Raw genomic sequence first — 12,610 nt, 5'->3', positions numbered from 1 at the left:
ATTAAATAAAGAAGAAGTTAGAACCTTTTCTCTTTCACCCCTCGAAATGAACCCTTTAAGTTGATTTAAGGGAAAGCGGGGTCAAGGTCAAGGAAGCTATTACTAAAAATGAAACAAGACATTTTCTGCTCAATATCTTGACATAAGAATAACATACAAACTACGAAACTTGGAATATAAAAAGCTCATGTGAAGATGTACCTTTGTATTCCATGTCTGTGATGGAGTCAAGGTCAATTTAAAGGTCACTGTTACTGAAAAAAAAATGGTTACAAATCAATACCTGAAGGGAATGTTTTATTAAGCAAGGTCAAGTATAGACTTAGGTTAGGATCATGAAAGGGATTGGTAGGGTCAAGGTTGCTGTTGATAAAAATATAGAAAATCAGCTTGGTTTGGGAATGATGTATTGTGATAAAACTAAGTGTATAAACCTGTCTTAGAATTGCATTTGGGGTAAGCAGGATCAAGCTCAAGGTCAATGTTAACAGAAAATTAAAAGAAGTTTTGCTCAATAACTTTAGTGCAATGATATTACTTGTATATACATGTAGCAGCTGATTAAGATAGGATTTAGGGTTGGTAAAAATTAGGTTGAAGTCACAGCTTCCGTATTTATTTATATGTCCAAAATTAATTAGCCAATTTTTTTTGATTGCACAAGTTGCTTGAGCCAGCAGGCTTATCTAATTACGATAAGGAGATTATTAAATAATTTATCAGTAGAAAAATAAACTGTAGCTTTTAATATAAAATACGATGTAAAAGCAGATCTTAGTAAAATTTTATGTAAGTCAAGAAATTCTGTTGTTCATACTTTTACATTGAACCTTACAGAAGCTACTATCGGACTACTCTGGCTTGTTCTTCCTACCGCTTGCTGCCAGTCTGGTCAATGATGAGTCAGCCAAGTGTCGTCGCCTGATAGCCCTTGCTATAAAGTCACTGCTGGGCAAGCTGGATCACAACGCACGATCTAACCTGTTCTCTCATGCTCTGAAATGGTTTATGGATAGCAAGGTGGGTTATGAAATTGGTAGATGAGTAATTATTACAGTCAGCTTCAGTCAGTGAGTGAAATAGGAGCTATATAGGAATCACGCACATCATCACTTCTGTCTGTCCTGGTTTTTTCAGGTCCATGTCTTTTTCATTCATGGTTGGAATTTTTAAATGGTTTGACAGAAGTGACCATCATATCATGAGGATGTGTCACACACAAGACCTTTGCCCCTACCTTTAAGGTCAAGGACACCGCAACCTTCTGAACTTAGAATGGTCTGTTCGTCCGTCCCGTTTTTGTCTGATTCATATATTTTTTTATTTGTAGTCAGAATTTTTAGATTATATGGTAGAAGTGATCACTGAGAATGCGTTGCACACAAGAACCATGTCCCTACCTTCAAGGTCAAGTTCATAGCAATCTTCTGAACTTAGTATGTTTTCCTATATATGCATTACTGGAGATAGTTTGTCACATTACGGTATCAATATTTTTCTAATCTCTCTGCTTTGTTGACAATAATGTGGCACGTAAACCTTCAGTAAACCTTCCACTTGATTTCTTTTTATGGTCATGTTTTGAATGCATATTAAGACAAAAACAGTTTTCAACAGTTCTGTTTAGGTTGCTTATTTTAGGTTATGTTATTGTCTTAAGTCAAGAAACCTAACTCATTCCTTGCCTGAGAAAAAAGAGAGAGTATTTACAAAAATAAACAAAGAAAATGGCATTAATCAACTACATGTACATTCAAACGCTGTTATCTTTTACATAGTTGAAGCTGCGTATCCTGGCTGCCCAGCTTTGTGGATTGTTTGTTGAGGTGGAGGGCGGTCAGTTTGAGTCTAGACTGACCACTCTACTTCCCATGCTGGACCAGCACCTGGAACCCGGAAAATACACTCAGGTAAGCCACAGTTTTGTTTGAACAATGACCGCCAAGAGAACTTAATGGTAGGGTATCCACTGTTGGTACAGCCCTAGTGTTTGGAATTAAGAGGGTTATACTTGGGTAAGTCCCAAGTTATTTAAAATGACTGCAGAAGAATCCAACATGCAACAGCCATGTGTTCAAAAAAACATGTGTTCAGTTTATATGGGCTCTTCTATGCTATCACATGTTACTGACGTTCTCTCTCTGCAAGGCAGGAAGATTCTCACAGGCGGGCTTTGTTATGACGTACTGTTGCTTAGGAGTTGACTGTAGAAAGCCCTGAGCTGTGTGAGCAGCATGTCAACAAGAGATAAAGAATTCCTACAAGTATTTGTTACTGGTTCTTAACTTTCAAAAATGGCTCTCTAAGCTGATAGTGCCTGTCGCTTATAAATAACTTTGAACGAGGCTAGATGGATCCTGTTTTTGAAGTAAAAAAATCAATGGAAAATAATTGATTGTGAAGAAGCTAACTACTCACAGCTGATACTGGGACAAACTCTTACAGAGTTGAATGAAGATTGAAGCCCTTAGTTCCTGGATAAGTAAAAAAGGAAGATTTTAAACAAACTGGTGTCATAAGTGATCAGTTAAAATTTGGCAGAGTTCTGGATATAAGTATTGTAGACGGCAGCGAAAAGGTGAAACTCAGGTTAGAGTAAGGCTAATCTAAGGGTCAAGGGCTAACTAGGGTTGCCCTAAACACAGTTATATTATTTTAGGCCTTAGCTGTGCTATATTGTAATATGCATCATAAATATTATCATGTTCAATAACAGTACAAGCTTACTCTATATTTGTAAGCATTTCAAAACTTTATTATCATTGTCCATTGAAGAATCTAGAAAATTCAAATTCCTTATTGTATATTTTTGCTGCAGTGTGAGAGCAAAGTTAAAAAGTTATCTTTAATGCCCATTATCAGTTGCAAAAAACTTTTACAGCCTAGATCATAAATAAAACAGTGTTCCTTTATAATCGTTCATGTTGTTGTGTTTCTCAGCATGAGAGTGCAGCTACAGAGCATGACCAGGACCTGATGATATACCAGGTGTTGAACACCCTGCTGAAGACGCTACGTGAATGTGGGCAGGTCCTCAACATGCACAAACACATGGACAGTCTCAACAACATCTGGGGTTGGTATCATGCTTTTATTCTCACCTGGCTGCATGCTGCTGATAGATGTTTGTCCATGAATTTACTCTATAAATACACATGCTGCTAATATGTTATAAGGGCCCCGCAAATAATTTAATAGTAATCACCCTGTCTGTCTGTCTGTCTGTCGGTCCATCTGTGCGTCTGTCTGTCCATCTGTCTGAATGTTTGTATGTTTGTATGTATGTATGTCTATATGTATGTCTGTTTGTCAATCCCTCTGTCAGCATTCTGTCTGTCTATCAATCTCTCTGTCTACCTGTCCACATTTGTAATGTTTTTCTTTATAGCTTTTGAACCATTGAAGATATCAACTTCAAACTGTAAACATTTCATTACAGTAACAAACTTTCCTCATAACATGTTACAAAAAGTAAACATAAATATTGTCAAATAAATTGATCTTCGTAAACTTTAATATTTAAATTCTACAAAATAATTTACTTTTCATCACGACGTTATGTTTAAGAAGGTATTAGATGAGACTTGAATAATCAATATATTACATTGGGAACTTGTATGTGCTACAAGAATCATAACTCTGTGACCGATTGTTACCAAATTGCCGTCTTTAATATGAAAAAATGAAATGTCATATTACCATTCAGACTTTTGTGAACGTTTAGTGCTTGTTATAAACCAAGATTGGTATAGGCTCTTAATCACATGTATATAAAGCATTTGAACATCATTCTGGAGAAATGTGTGTTGCTGTAAAAAAGCTCTTTAGTGCTTATATGATTTGTTTATCAGATTACCATAGATCTGACCTTGACCCTCACTCTTTACAGAGTATGTAGAGAGCTATCTAAGCCACGCACACAACTGGGTACAGCTTGCAGCCTGCCAACTGTATGGCATATTGTTTGCTGCCTGGCAACCGGAACAGCTGGTTGCTATGGAAATACAGGAACCAAAACACTACCTGGCGAGAGGTACCAAGAAAAAGGTACAATTGAATTGCAATTTGTTGCCATATTGGAAAGGGATACAGTTTTGTAAATGTAAATGTGAATTATTAGCAGTTTTTCATTCAATAATCAAACTTAAATTATACTGGGGTAGATTCTTTAGGTGTATGGAGAGCATCAATATTGATGACTTACCAGAGAATGAAGTTAAGGTTTTAGCTTTGCTTGCAAATAATCTTAATTAAATCATGGATAAGACTTACTTATCTACAGGTACATATATAAATGCCTGCTCCTCACCCAAGAGTTTGTGAGCCATGAATTAATCATAAATCGTGATTTTGTTTCAGTTAAAGAGCCTTGCCATTGACTTCGTTACCCAGCTTCAATCTGAGTACTTGACTGAGGAGTTAGCTAGCCAGGTGAGATGGGTTCACTTATGATAGCCTGGATGTTAATTTTACCATGCCACCAGACTATCCATGAGTGTTCTTGAATGTGTACCAGTGTTAAGACCCCTGTTTATCTTTTCACTAGCAAGATGGCTGTGTTAAGTCAGGGGAATTAATCTTAATTATGACGTTTGCTGTTTTGAAAATAAACTGCATAAAATTGCCAAACATCAGTGAAATTCAAGTTTGTTTGTCGGAAATGGTATGTGTGAAAATTTAGATATCTTAAATCATAAAAAAATACCTTGTCAACGTGTTGAAGTAAATACCAATGAGTAGAAATTATCTTGTTTATCGGACCAAAACTTCTGGATCTCAAATCAGAAGTGATCTATTTGACTACATGATAACAAGTTTCAAGCAGGGATCTTGAATTAACTAACTCTTATTTATGCTTTTTAGGGGAGTTTTGTCAACATGTATTGGTGTTTTGGGCTATTTTGTACCTGTTTGTGACACTAAAAATGGTTATGATTAGACTTTTACAATGACAAAACAATGTGATTTTCTTACAGATTATCAAGAACCTTGTGTTTATTGCCCGGTGTGCCAATCTGTTTGACCTCCAACCCGTAACAACTGTGACCTCTGAAGGTCAGAGTGCGATCCCTTCAGAGGAAGGGGCAGTTGCTGGGGGCGACAGGGCGGGGGTGAACAGTGGGCGAGACTTTTCAGTTCTCTGGTTGGTGCGTAAGATGACCAGGGAGGCTCACCATGAGGCTATCACCAACAACAAGAAAACTATCAAGGTGGGAATGATTAATATTGCTTGCTTATCATTGATTGTTTAAAGCTTGTCTGTTAGGTTTAAGAAAGTCATTTGAAACCTTGTGATAGCCTTGGTGCCAGGGTCTGTGTGCTGAACTCTAGCCATGGCTATTTCTTGAAAAAGTACTTTTAAAATATTTCAATGAAAACTATTACACATTTTGCTAGCAACAATATGCACAAGGTGTAACAAGGACTATGATGGCTTTAGTAATTGTTGATTTGTCTGTTTTGTAAGGAAAATAACGAGAGTATAGGCATCTAATTACCGGGTCAGTATTCACCAAAGTCTTCAGTATGAGTTTGAGACTCACATAAGAAAATCTTCTATTTTCTTGTACTATTGTTATTAAAAGAGAAAAAATGGTTAAACTGGCCGTATATGAAGCAAATACTAGGTTAACATTTTACATATTTTAATGTAAAAAGTAGTTACCTTTAGGACAATTTATGACATTTCAAACTCATGCTCAAGATGTTTGTGAATATAGACCCAGGTCAAAGTGAAAGTTTGTCTGACACAGCAGGATGGTAATCTTTGAGAAGTTTGATTGATTAAGTAAAAGTTATTGATGAAATGTATAAAGTTAATCAGAAGATGTAGTTGAAAAATCAGAAATTAAAGGTTACCACATATTGATTGTAAAATGTATTATAGAAACTGATAATTCTTTTCATATTTCTTAATATTGTCTTGTTTATATTTATAATAATTACAATTGACATACAAATTAGAATTAAATATTGAAATCATATTTTCATGCAACAAAACTGAAAATAATTAATTCACAAAATGTGCAATAATAAACAGTCTCTTTTCCACATGTGTCTTTGTATGCTATTATTTATACTGATTATGAAACTAATTGAATTTTATGTATGTTGTAGAGGACCCATGTGTTTAAGTGGCTAGCAGCGGTCAGTATGGAGCTCGGGTCAGCAATGGACGTTGCCGTACTCCGGACCATGATACCTCCGCTACAACGAGAGATCAATGACACATCCAACATACAAGGTGATTTGCCCGAAGTTTCTATGAGGCTGAAAACCCCTTTTTATACGCCTGCTTTACACACAAGGTCTCTAGCTTAACGGTCAAGGTCACTGCACACCGTCAGTTTTGCTGTATTAACCTTACAAGTGATAGTGGTTTGTGTCCAATCCATTGCTCTGTCATTCATGCATGGTGGGGTTTTGTAATATTGTGGCATAATTGACCACCATAAGATGACAAAATGTCGCGTCCAAGACCCAAGTCTAACTTCAAGGTCAAGGTCACTGTGCTCCTCAGAACTTTGTCAGTTTTGCTATATAAGCCTTGCAAATGATTGTGGTTTAGGTCTCTAGTTTCAAGGTCAAGGTCACTGCACAACTCAGAACTTTGTCAGTTTTGCTATATAAACTTAACAAATGATTGTGGTTTAGGGGTCCAGCTTCAAGGTCAAGGTCACTGTGCAACTCAGAACTTTGTCAGTTTTGCTATTTAAACTTAACAAATGATTGTGGTTTAGGTCTCTAGTTTCAAGGTCAAGGTCACTGCACAACTCAGAACTTTGTCAGTTTTGCTATATAAACTTAACAAATGATTGTGGTTTAGGGGTCCAGCTTCAAGGTCAAGGTCACTGTGCAACTCAGAACTTTGTCAGTTTTGCTATTTAAACTTAACAAATGATTGTGGTTTAGGTCTCTAGTTTCAAGGTCAAGGTCACTGTGCAACTCAGAACTTTGTCAGTTTTGCTATTTAAACTTAACAAATGATTGTGGTTTGGGTCTCTAGCTTCAAGGTCAAGGTCACTGTGCAACTCGGAACTTTGTCAGTTTTGCTGTACAAACTTTACAAATGATTGTGGTTTAGGTCTCTACCTTCAAGGTCAAGGTCACTGCGCAACTCAGAACTTAGTCAATTTTGCTATTTAAACTTTACAAATGTTTGTGGTTTGGGTCTCTACCTTCAAGGTCAAGGTCACTGCGCAACTCAGAACTTTGTTAGTTTTGCTATATAAACTTTACAAATGATTGTGGTTTAGGTGTCTAGCTTCAAGGTCAAGGCAAGGCAGCCTCTGTATTAACAATAATTTGTATCTCAAAAAATGGGCACATTGCAAACAATCATTTTTTTCAACAGAGGGAATTACACATCAAACTTCAAACTTAAACAAGGTGACACACAAAGAGCAGGAGGATATATGTTAATATATTTTCTATCTTGGGTCGAGGGGTTTGGCCAGGTAGTGTCGGGTTGCCCTAAACACAGGTATTTGTTAAGGCCCAATTAGCAAGACCCCGGCCCCATTCCTAAAATGGTAAAAACAACAACATTGAGTGGTAAAGTAGAGTGGTAAAGTAGTACATTGAGTGGTAAAGTAGTACATTGAGTGGTAAAGTAGTCTGCATCACCATTTTTTAGTCTGCATCTCAGTTGCAGTTTCAATTTGGAAATTTATACCCATTTATTTTGTTATTTAGCTGGAAATAGAAGTTTAATCTTGACCAAAAAATTGTATATTTGCTTGTCTGTTTTTCTGAAGTTTGTATTTTCAACATGGTGTGCAAAATCTCAAATCTTGGTCCTAACTCATGAACCGTTCAAAGTATTTGTTTATATATATTCACTGAAATTCTGGGATGACCAAGACGGTTGTTGTTTGATATTTTATATGAATGTTGATAACTATGTTTAGTTATTGATATTCAATTATATAAATTAAGTAGAGTTATTGTATTTGATTGTTTATGTTAATATCTCCTGTTTGCAGACGCAGCCCTGAAAAGCTTGGCCAATGAAGTTGTGGAGTTGTTGAAGAAGACTGTTGGCGTGGAAACATTCACAGAGGTGTACGCAAACACCCAGCGTGTAAGGGCAGGACGACGCGACCAGCGCAAATCCAACAAGGCCATACAGGTAAGCTCTCTTATCTTTAGGAAGTTTGTTAAGAGAATGATTTTCATTTACATAATGCAAGCAAATTTAGCAATAAACGACTAGAAAAACTACGGGTTTTAGTCATCTGAATATGAAGTCATGTCATGAATTTTGATCATAATGGATAAATAGTTATATAAGATCTTGAATCTTGGTAAACATGTTTACATTGACACAACACAAGCAAAGAGAATAGCAAGAAAGGTGGAATATTTGGACTTTTGTCCATCTGTTAACATTGGTTAGCGAGGATTTTGCATGTCTTCAAATACACACACCTGTATCAACACCTTTAACTGTAAATAATTCAGGCTTCCAAGCATGCCCTTCTTTTACTTCAAAATACCATTCTATCCTCACTTCATTGTGAAAATACTTCAGAAGTAAAAATGTGTTTTAAAATGCCCTCAGAATGGCCCAAAAAGGGCGGGAACTGAAGGGCTCAAATTTGAAAAATTGAGCCATACTTTAATTTACTTTTGATTTTGGCCATTTTTACCAAAAATATTTAGAACCCTGCACTACATGTACATAAAAAACAGTTCAAAGGTTCACTGTTTGCTTCAAAAAGAAAAGATCCCTACTTAACTCCTTAAAAACCCTACTTTTTCCCTACCAATACTGTTTTATTAACCTGCTTGCCGTGCGTTAGACAATGTGGAAGTTGTCTCAATGGTGGTTTAGTGTATGTGCATGCAATATTGCATGTGTTATTGCGTGTCCTTCCCGACTTTGCCAGGGTTGTTTCTTGACCATGAAAGCATGCCATGAAGGTTCACCATCATGAGGCGGTGTGTCATGTACAAATCTCAGGTCTGTACCTCAAAGGTCAAATGTCAAAAGTTGAAGGTATCCTTGTGCAGGTTGCTGCTTGACCATGCAAAATTAGAGGATTTAAAAGAAAACTTGCCATGAAGGTTCACCATGATTAGTTGGCGTGTTGCACACAAGACCCAAATCTGTATGTCAAGGTCAAGGTTAAAGGTCAAAGGTTGAAACGGTGCTTGTCTGGGCTGTATCTTGAGCATGCATTATAGGATTTTTAAAAAAAACTTGCCATGAAAGTTCACCATGATGAGGTGGCATGTCGTGCACAGGACCCAGGTTTGCACCTCCAAGGTCAAGGTCATACTTAGAGTTCAATGGTTGACCTCAAAGCTCAGTGTTAGAGGTGAAAGGTTGAAATGATCCTTGACCTATTGTTCAATTCCTTGTTGTTCTGTATTGCAATTGAAGAGCATTACCGTATGTCTGTGTCAAAGAGTTAGTTCAACAGGCTTGACATGTTGCCATTTGGCGTCTAGTTTAAAAAAATGCCCCTAATGTTATCGCTTCTTTCTTTCTTTGTTTTTGTCACTTGAAAGCCTATTGTTGAGGCTTTTAGCATTAGGACAAAGACAGAACTTCTGAACAATACTTGAATGATATGCAGAATACAGTACAGTTTATATATTTCAATATCAGGATATTCAATTGAATCCAAGTGATTATTGTTGCATCAAAGTATATCGCCTTATGGCCAAGAAAAAACAATTTAAAATAACAAACAATGTATGATTGTAAGATGGTTCCAGTAACATTGTACTACATTAGAAATTATCAATGTCTATTAGGCTGTGGCGAATCCAGAGATTGCTGCCAAGAGGAAGTTGAAAAAGAATCTTGCCAAGATTGCAGCCAAGAAGAGGAAAGTGGAGCACTTAAAGCCGTCCAAGAAGACCAACAAACGCAAATACAAGACATTCGCTATTACAGAGTGATTCTTGATGTCAGCTTTTTAAACCTTATTATGACAAATTGTTTGTCAATGAAACATCAATATTAAATGCAATTAGAGTGATTTGTTTTGTGACTGTATGCATTATGTTATTTTGTAATGAATAATTACGGATTAATCTAAATACTTACCAATGGATGCAGTTAACACCAGTAATGAATGATTTTTTTTAAAAATAAAGGACAATTTTTAATGAATATCTAAATCATGTTTGTTCATTTTCTTCTCTCTATGAGAACATGCCTGGTGTCACCAACAATTAATTTGGAATAATTGTAACAAATTTTTAAGCCATTCTAATGAGCATAAAATGTGTAATCTGCTATATATTAGCTACAAAAATGAATAGTGTATCGGAAGCTAGCTTTGGAGTGGTGTTATATATATTTGTTGGTTTTTGGAAAACTATGGATAATGTAATTGTTAAAAAAGCATCCCAATTTTGTCAGTTGTTTTTATATCTTTACAGTGAAGTAGTCATTGTATATTTGGCAAATAAACATTATGTTGCAGTATCTGGCTAAAAATGTTTGCAAGTCTGCATGTGCGTGGACTTAGTTATTTGATATGTGGTGAGAAATGTTTATTGTTGATGGAAATAAAAGAATAAATTCAAGTAGCAGTTTGTTTTTGTATAACCCTTTCTTAGCTTCTCTGTTTTCAGAAGGGAAGTTTATTGTCATCAGCAATGGTGTTCAAACCTGAGGTTGGCCCTGAATGAAAGACTGTTATGTATATATCAAGTATGACTTTGACTAAAGGGTACTTGTTAAATTATGGCTCTTGATCAAATGAGGAAATCATGTGTGTGTGCTGGCATCTGCAAACAGTGCCATTAATTCATCATACATGTATTGGTGAGCCAGCCAGCTAGGCCAAGAAATTATGGCAATAAACAGTGTAAAGAAGTGAGGTAAAGATTATTGGTGGGGTCTACCGAGTGGTGAGCTTATCAGACTTTGGATCAGAGCGTCCCTGGTTTGATCCCCATTCTGAGTTTCGACAATAATTGGTTATCATCCAGGAATGGTAAATGGTTCCTAGTAGCATTTACACAGCTTTTAAAACTGAACAAACGTTCGTCGCTAAATAGCTCTACAGAGCTTGTGTTAAATGCTCATTTATCATGACCAATGCGACATAAAAGAAAGCTTACCATTACCTTTGATAAGAAAATAGCAAAGTCCACTTTGGTCAAATCTTGGTGATTAAAAGGCCACAACAAGTGCAGTTAAATACTGATAGTGATTGAAAATCAATCCAAATTCTTAGTTCATCATTGGAAATAATCAGGCAAGAAATGTCTATTATTGATTGGTTCTTACATTAATCCACACCAAATTGATGTCATGGTCATAGTATTGTGTCTTTAAAATAAATAAGAAAAAAAGAAATACTTTTTGCTGATGTGACGAAAATAAAAATGCTTATCTATCATTGAAATTACGTAATTTCATGAATACTGCAATACTAAAAAAATAATAATGAACAAATCAAAATACTCTTAATTTGAAAAGGAATACATTGGTCACATGTTATATCACTTCAGGCTAGCCAAATCGATTAAGTCAATGAATAAAAATACTAAGGAGAATAGGCTGATTCCAAATGTGCAAAGTAGACATTGGAAACGAGGCTACTACAGAAGTCTACATTTTGTTGAGGAATACATATTGCCTTTCCTTGACTAAAGACGTAAAAAATGATTTGTTAAATAAAACTGAAACTGCTATTAGGGGCAACATGTACTACAATAACATTCATGTCCAAGCGGCATATATGGCCAATACGATGATGTTTTAAAAAGAGTCTATGATTTCTTAAAGGGACTAGACACTAGATGATACTATTGCAAGAAAAGAAGAAAATTGCCAAAAACTTACACAAAATTGACATTTTTGTGAACAATGCATTGACTTTTTCTGATGTATCACATCGCTTACTACACATGCATCATTCACAGTTTTGTGCAATTTTCCAATTCAAAATTTGCTGGGGTTGTCTACCACGAAAATCCAATATTTAAAAAAAAAAAGATTCAGTATATTTAATTGTACTCAAAAACAGATATGATTTAGTCTGGGTAACTATTATGCGCATTTTTAAACGGGGTAACTTAGATGAGACAGCAACATGGTTGTTGCGTTTATGCCATTAATCATGTAAAAAATATGTATTATCGGCCTCCTTCTAGTTTGTATTGATAATTCTAGGCTTGTTTTGAGGAAATACTGTATTTGCCGATTTTGGGACCATCTGGTGTCTAGTCCCTTTAAGTACCTATTCAAGCTTAAAGAGGGATCTATTTCTGAATGATATGGTCTACGGCCAAACTAGTTTAATGCGTTTTTCTGTTGATATCAGGGTGAGGAATCACGTGACTACAGCGGGGTTCTCAGATGTGTCACCACGGTTCAAACCCGATGTTAACAAGCAAGGCAGTGACAGTAATTCCTAAGTAACTTTTTTCAGAGAAAATATAGAAAATATTTCTTAGCCTATAAAAGACTATGCTATTTTCTGCTTCTACACGTGTAAAATATTTTAGATTTGCCTGTATTTTAACGATGCAAGCCTTGGCCAAAATTTCAACTCGAAGGAATTTTTTAGCACGATGTAACGCTGTGTGCGCCATGATTCTGTGTTTTGTACATATTTCTTAGTCATTTGTAATAGTTAAG

At 35.9% G+C, this 12,610-nt stretch overlaps 1 protein-coding gene across 1 annotated transcript in view; it reads left to right on the top strand.

Annotated features, from left to right (window-relative positions):
* Window positions 1-10,545, top strand: part of LOC128238417 (small subunit processome component 20 homolog) — a 76,648-nt gene extending 66,103 nt beyond the window's left edge. Inside the window, exons 48-56 of the mRNA XM_052954327.1 lie at window positions 838-1,020; window positions 1,779-1,910; window positions 2,941-3,076; window positions 3,890-4,047; window positions 4,360-4,431; window positions 4,977-5,210; window positions 6,118-6,244; window positions 7,986-8,131; window positions 9,766-10,545. Of these exons, the coding sequence (XP_052810287.1) occupies window positions 838-1,020; window positions 1,779-1,910; window positions 2,941-3,076; window positions 3,890-4,047; window positions 4,360-4,431; window positions 4,977-5,210; window positions 6,118-6,244; window positions 7,986-8,131; window positions 9,766-9,912 (1,335 nt within the window). The 3' untranslated portion in view covers window positions 9,913-10,545. The remainder of the gene's footprint in view (window positions 1-837; window positions 1,021-1,778; window positions 1,911-2,940; window positions 3,077-3,889; window positions 4,048-4,359; window positions 4,432-4,976; window positions 5,211-6,117; window positions 6,245-7,985; window positions 8,132-9,765) is intronic.
* The last annotated feature ends 2,065 nt before the right edge of the window (window positions 10,546-12,610 follow it).

Source organism: Mya arenaria, chromosome 6, assembly GCF_026914265.1.
Source record: "Mya arenaria isolate MELC-2E11 chromosome 6, ASM2691426v1".
NCBI classification, from domain to species: domain Eukaryota; kingdom Metazoa; phylum Mollusca; class Bivalvia; order Myida; family Myidae; genus Mya; species Mya arenaria.
This window is presented reverse-complemented; position numbering and strand designations above follow the sequence as displayed.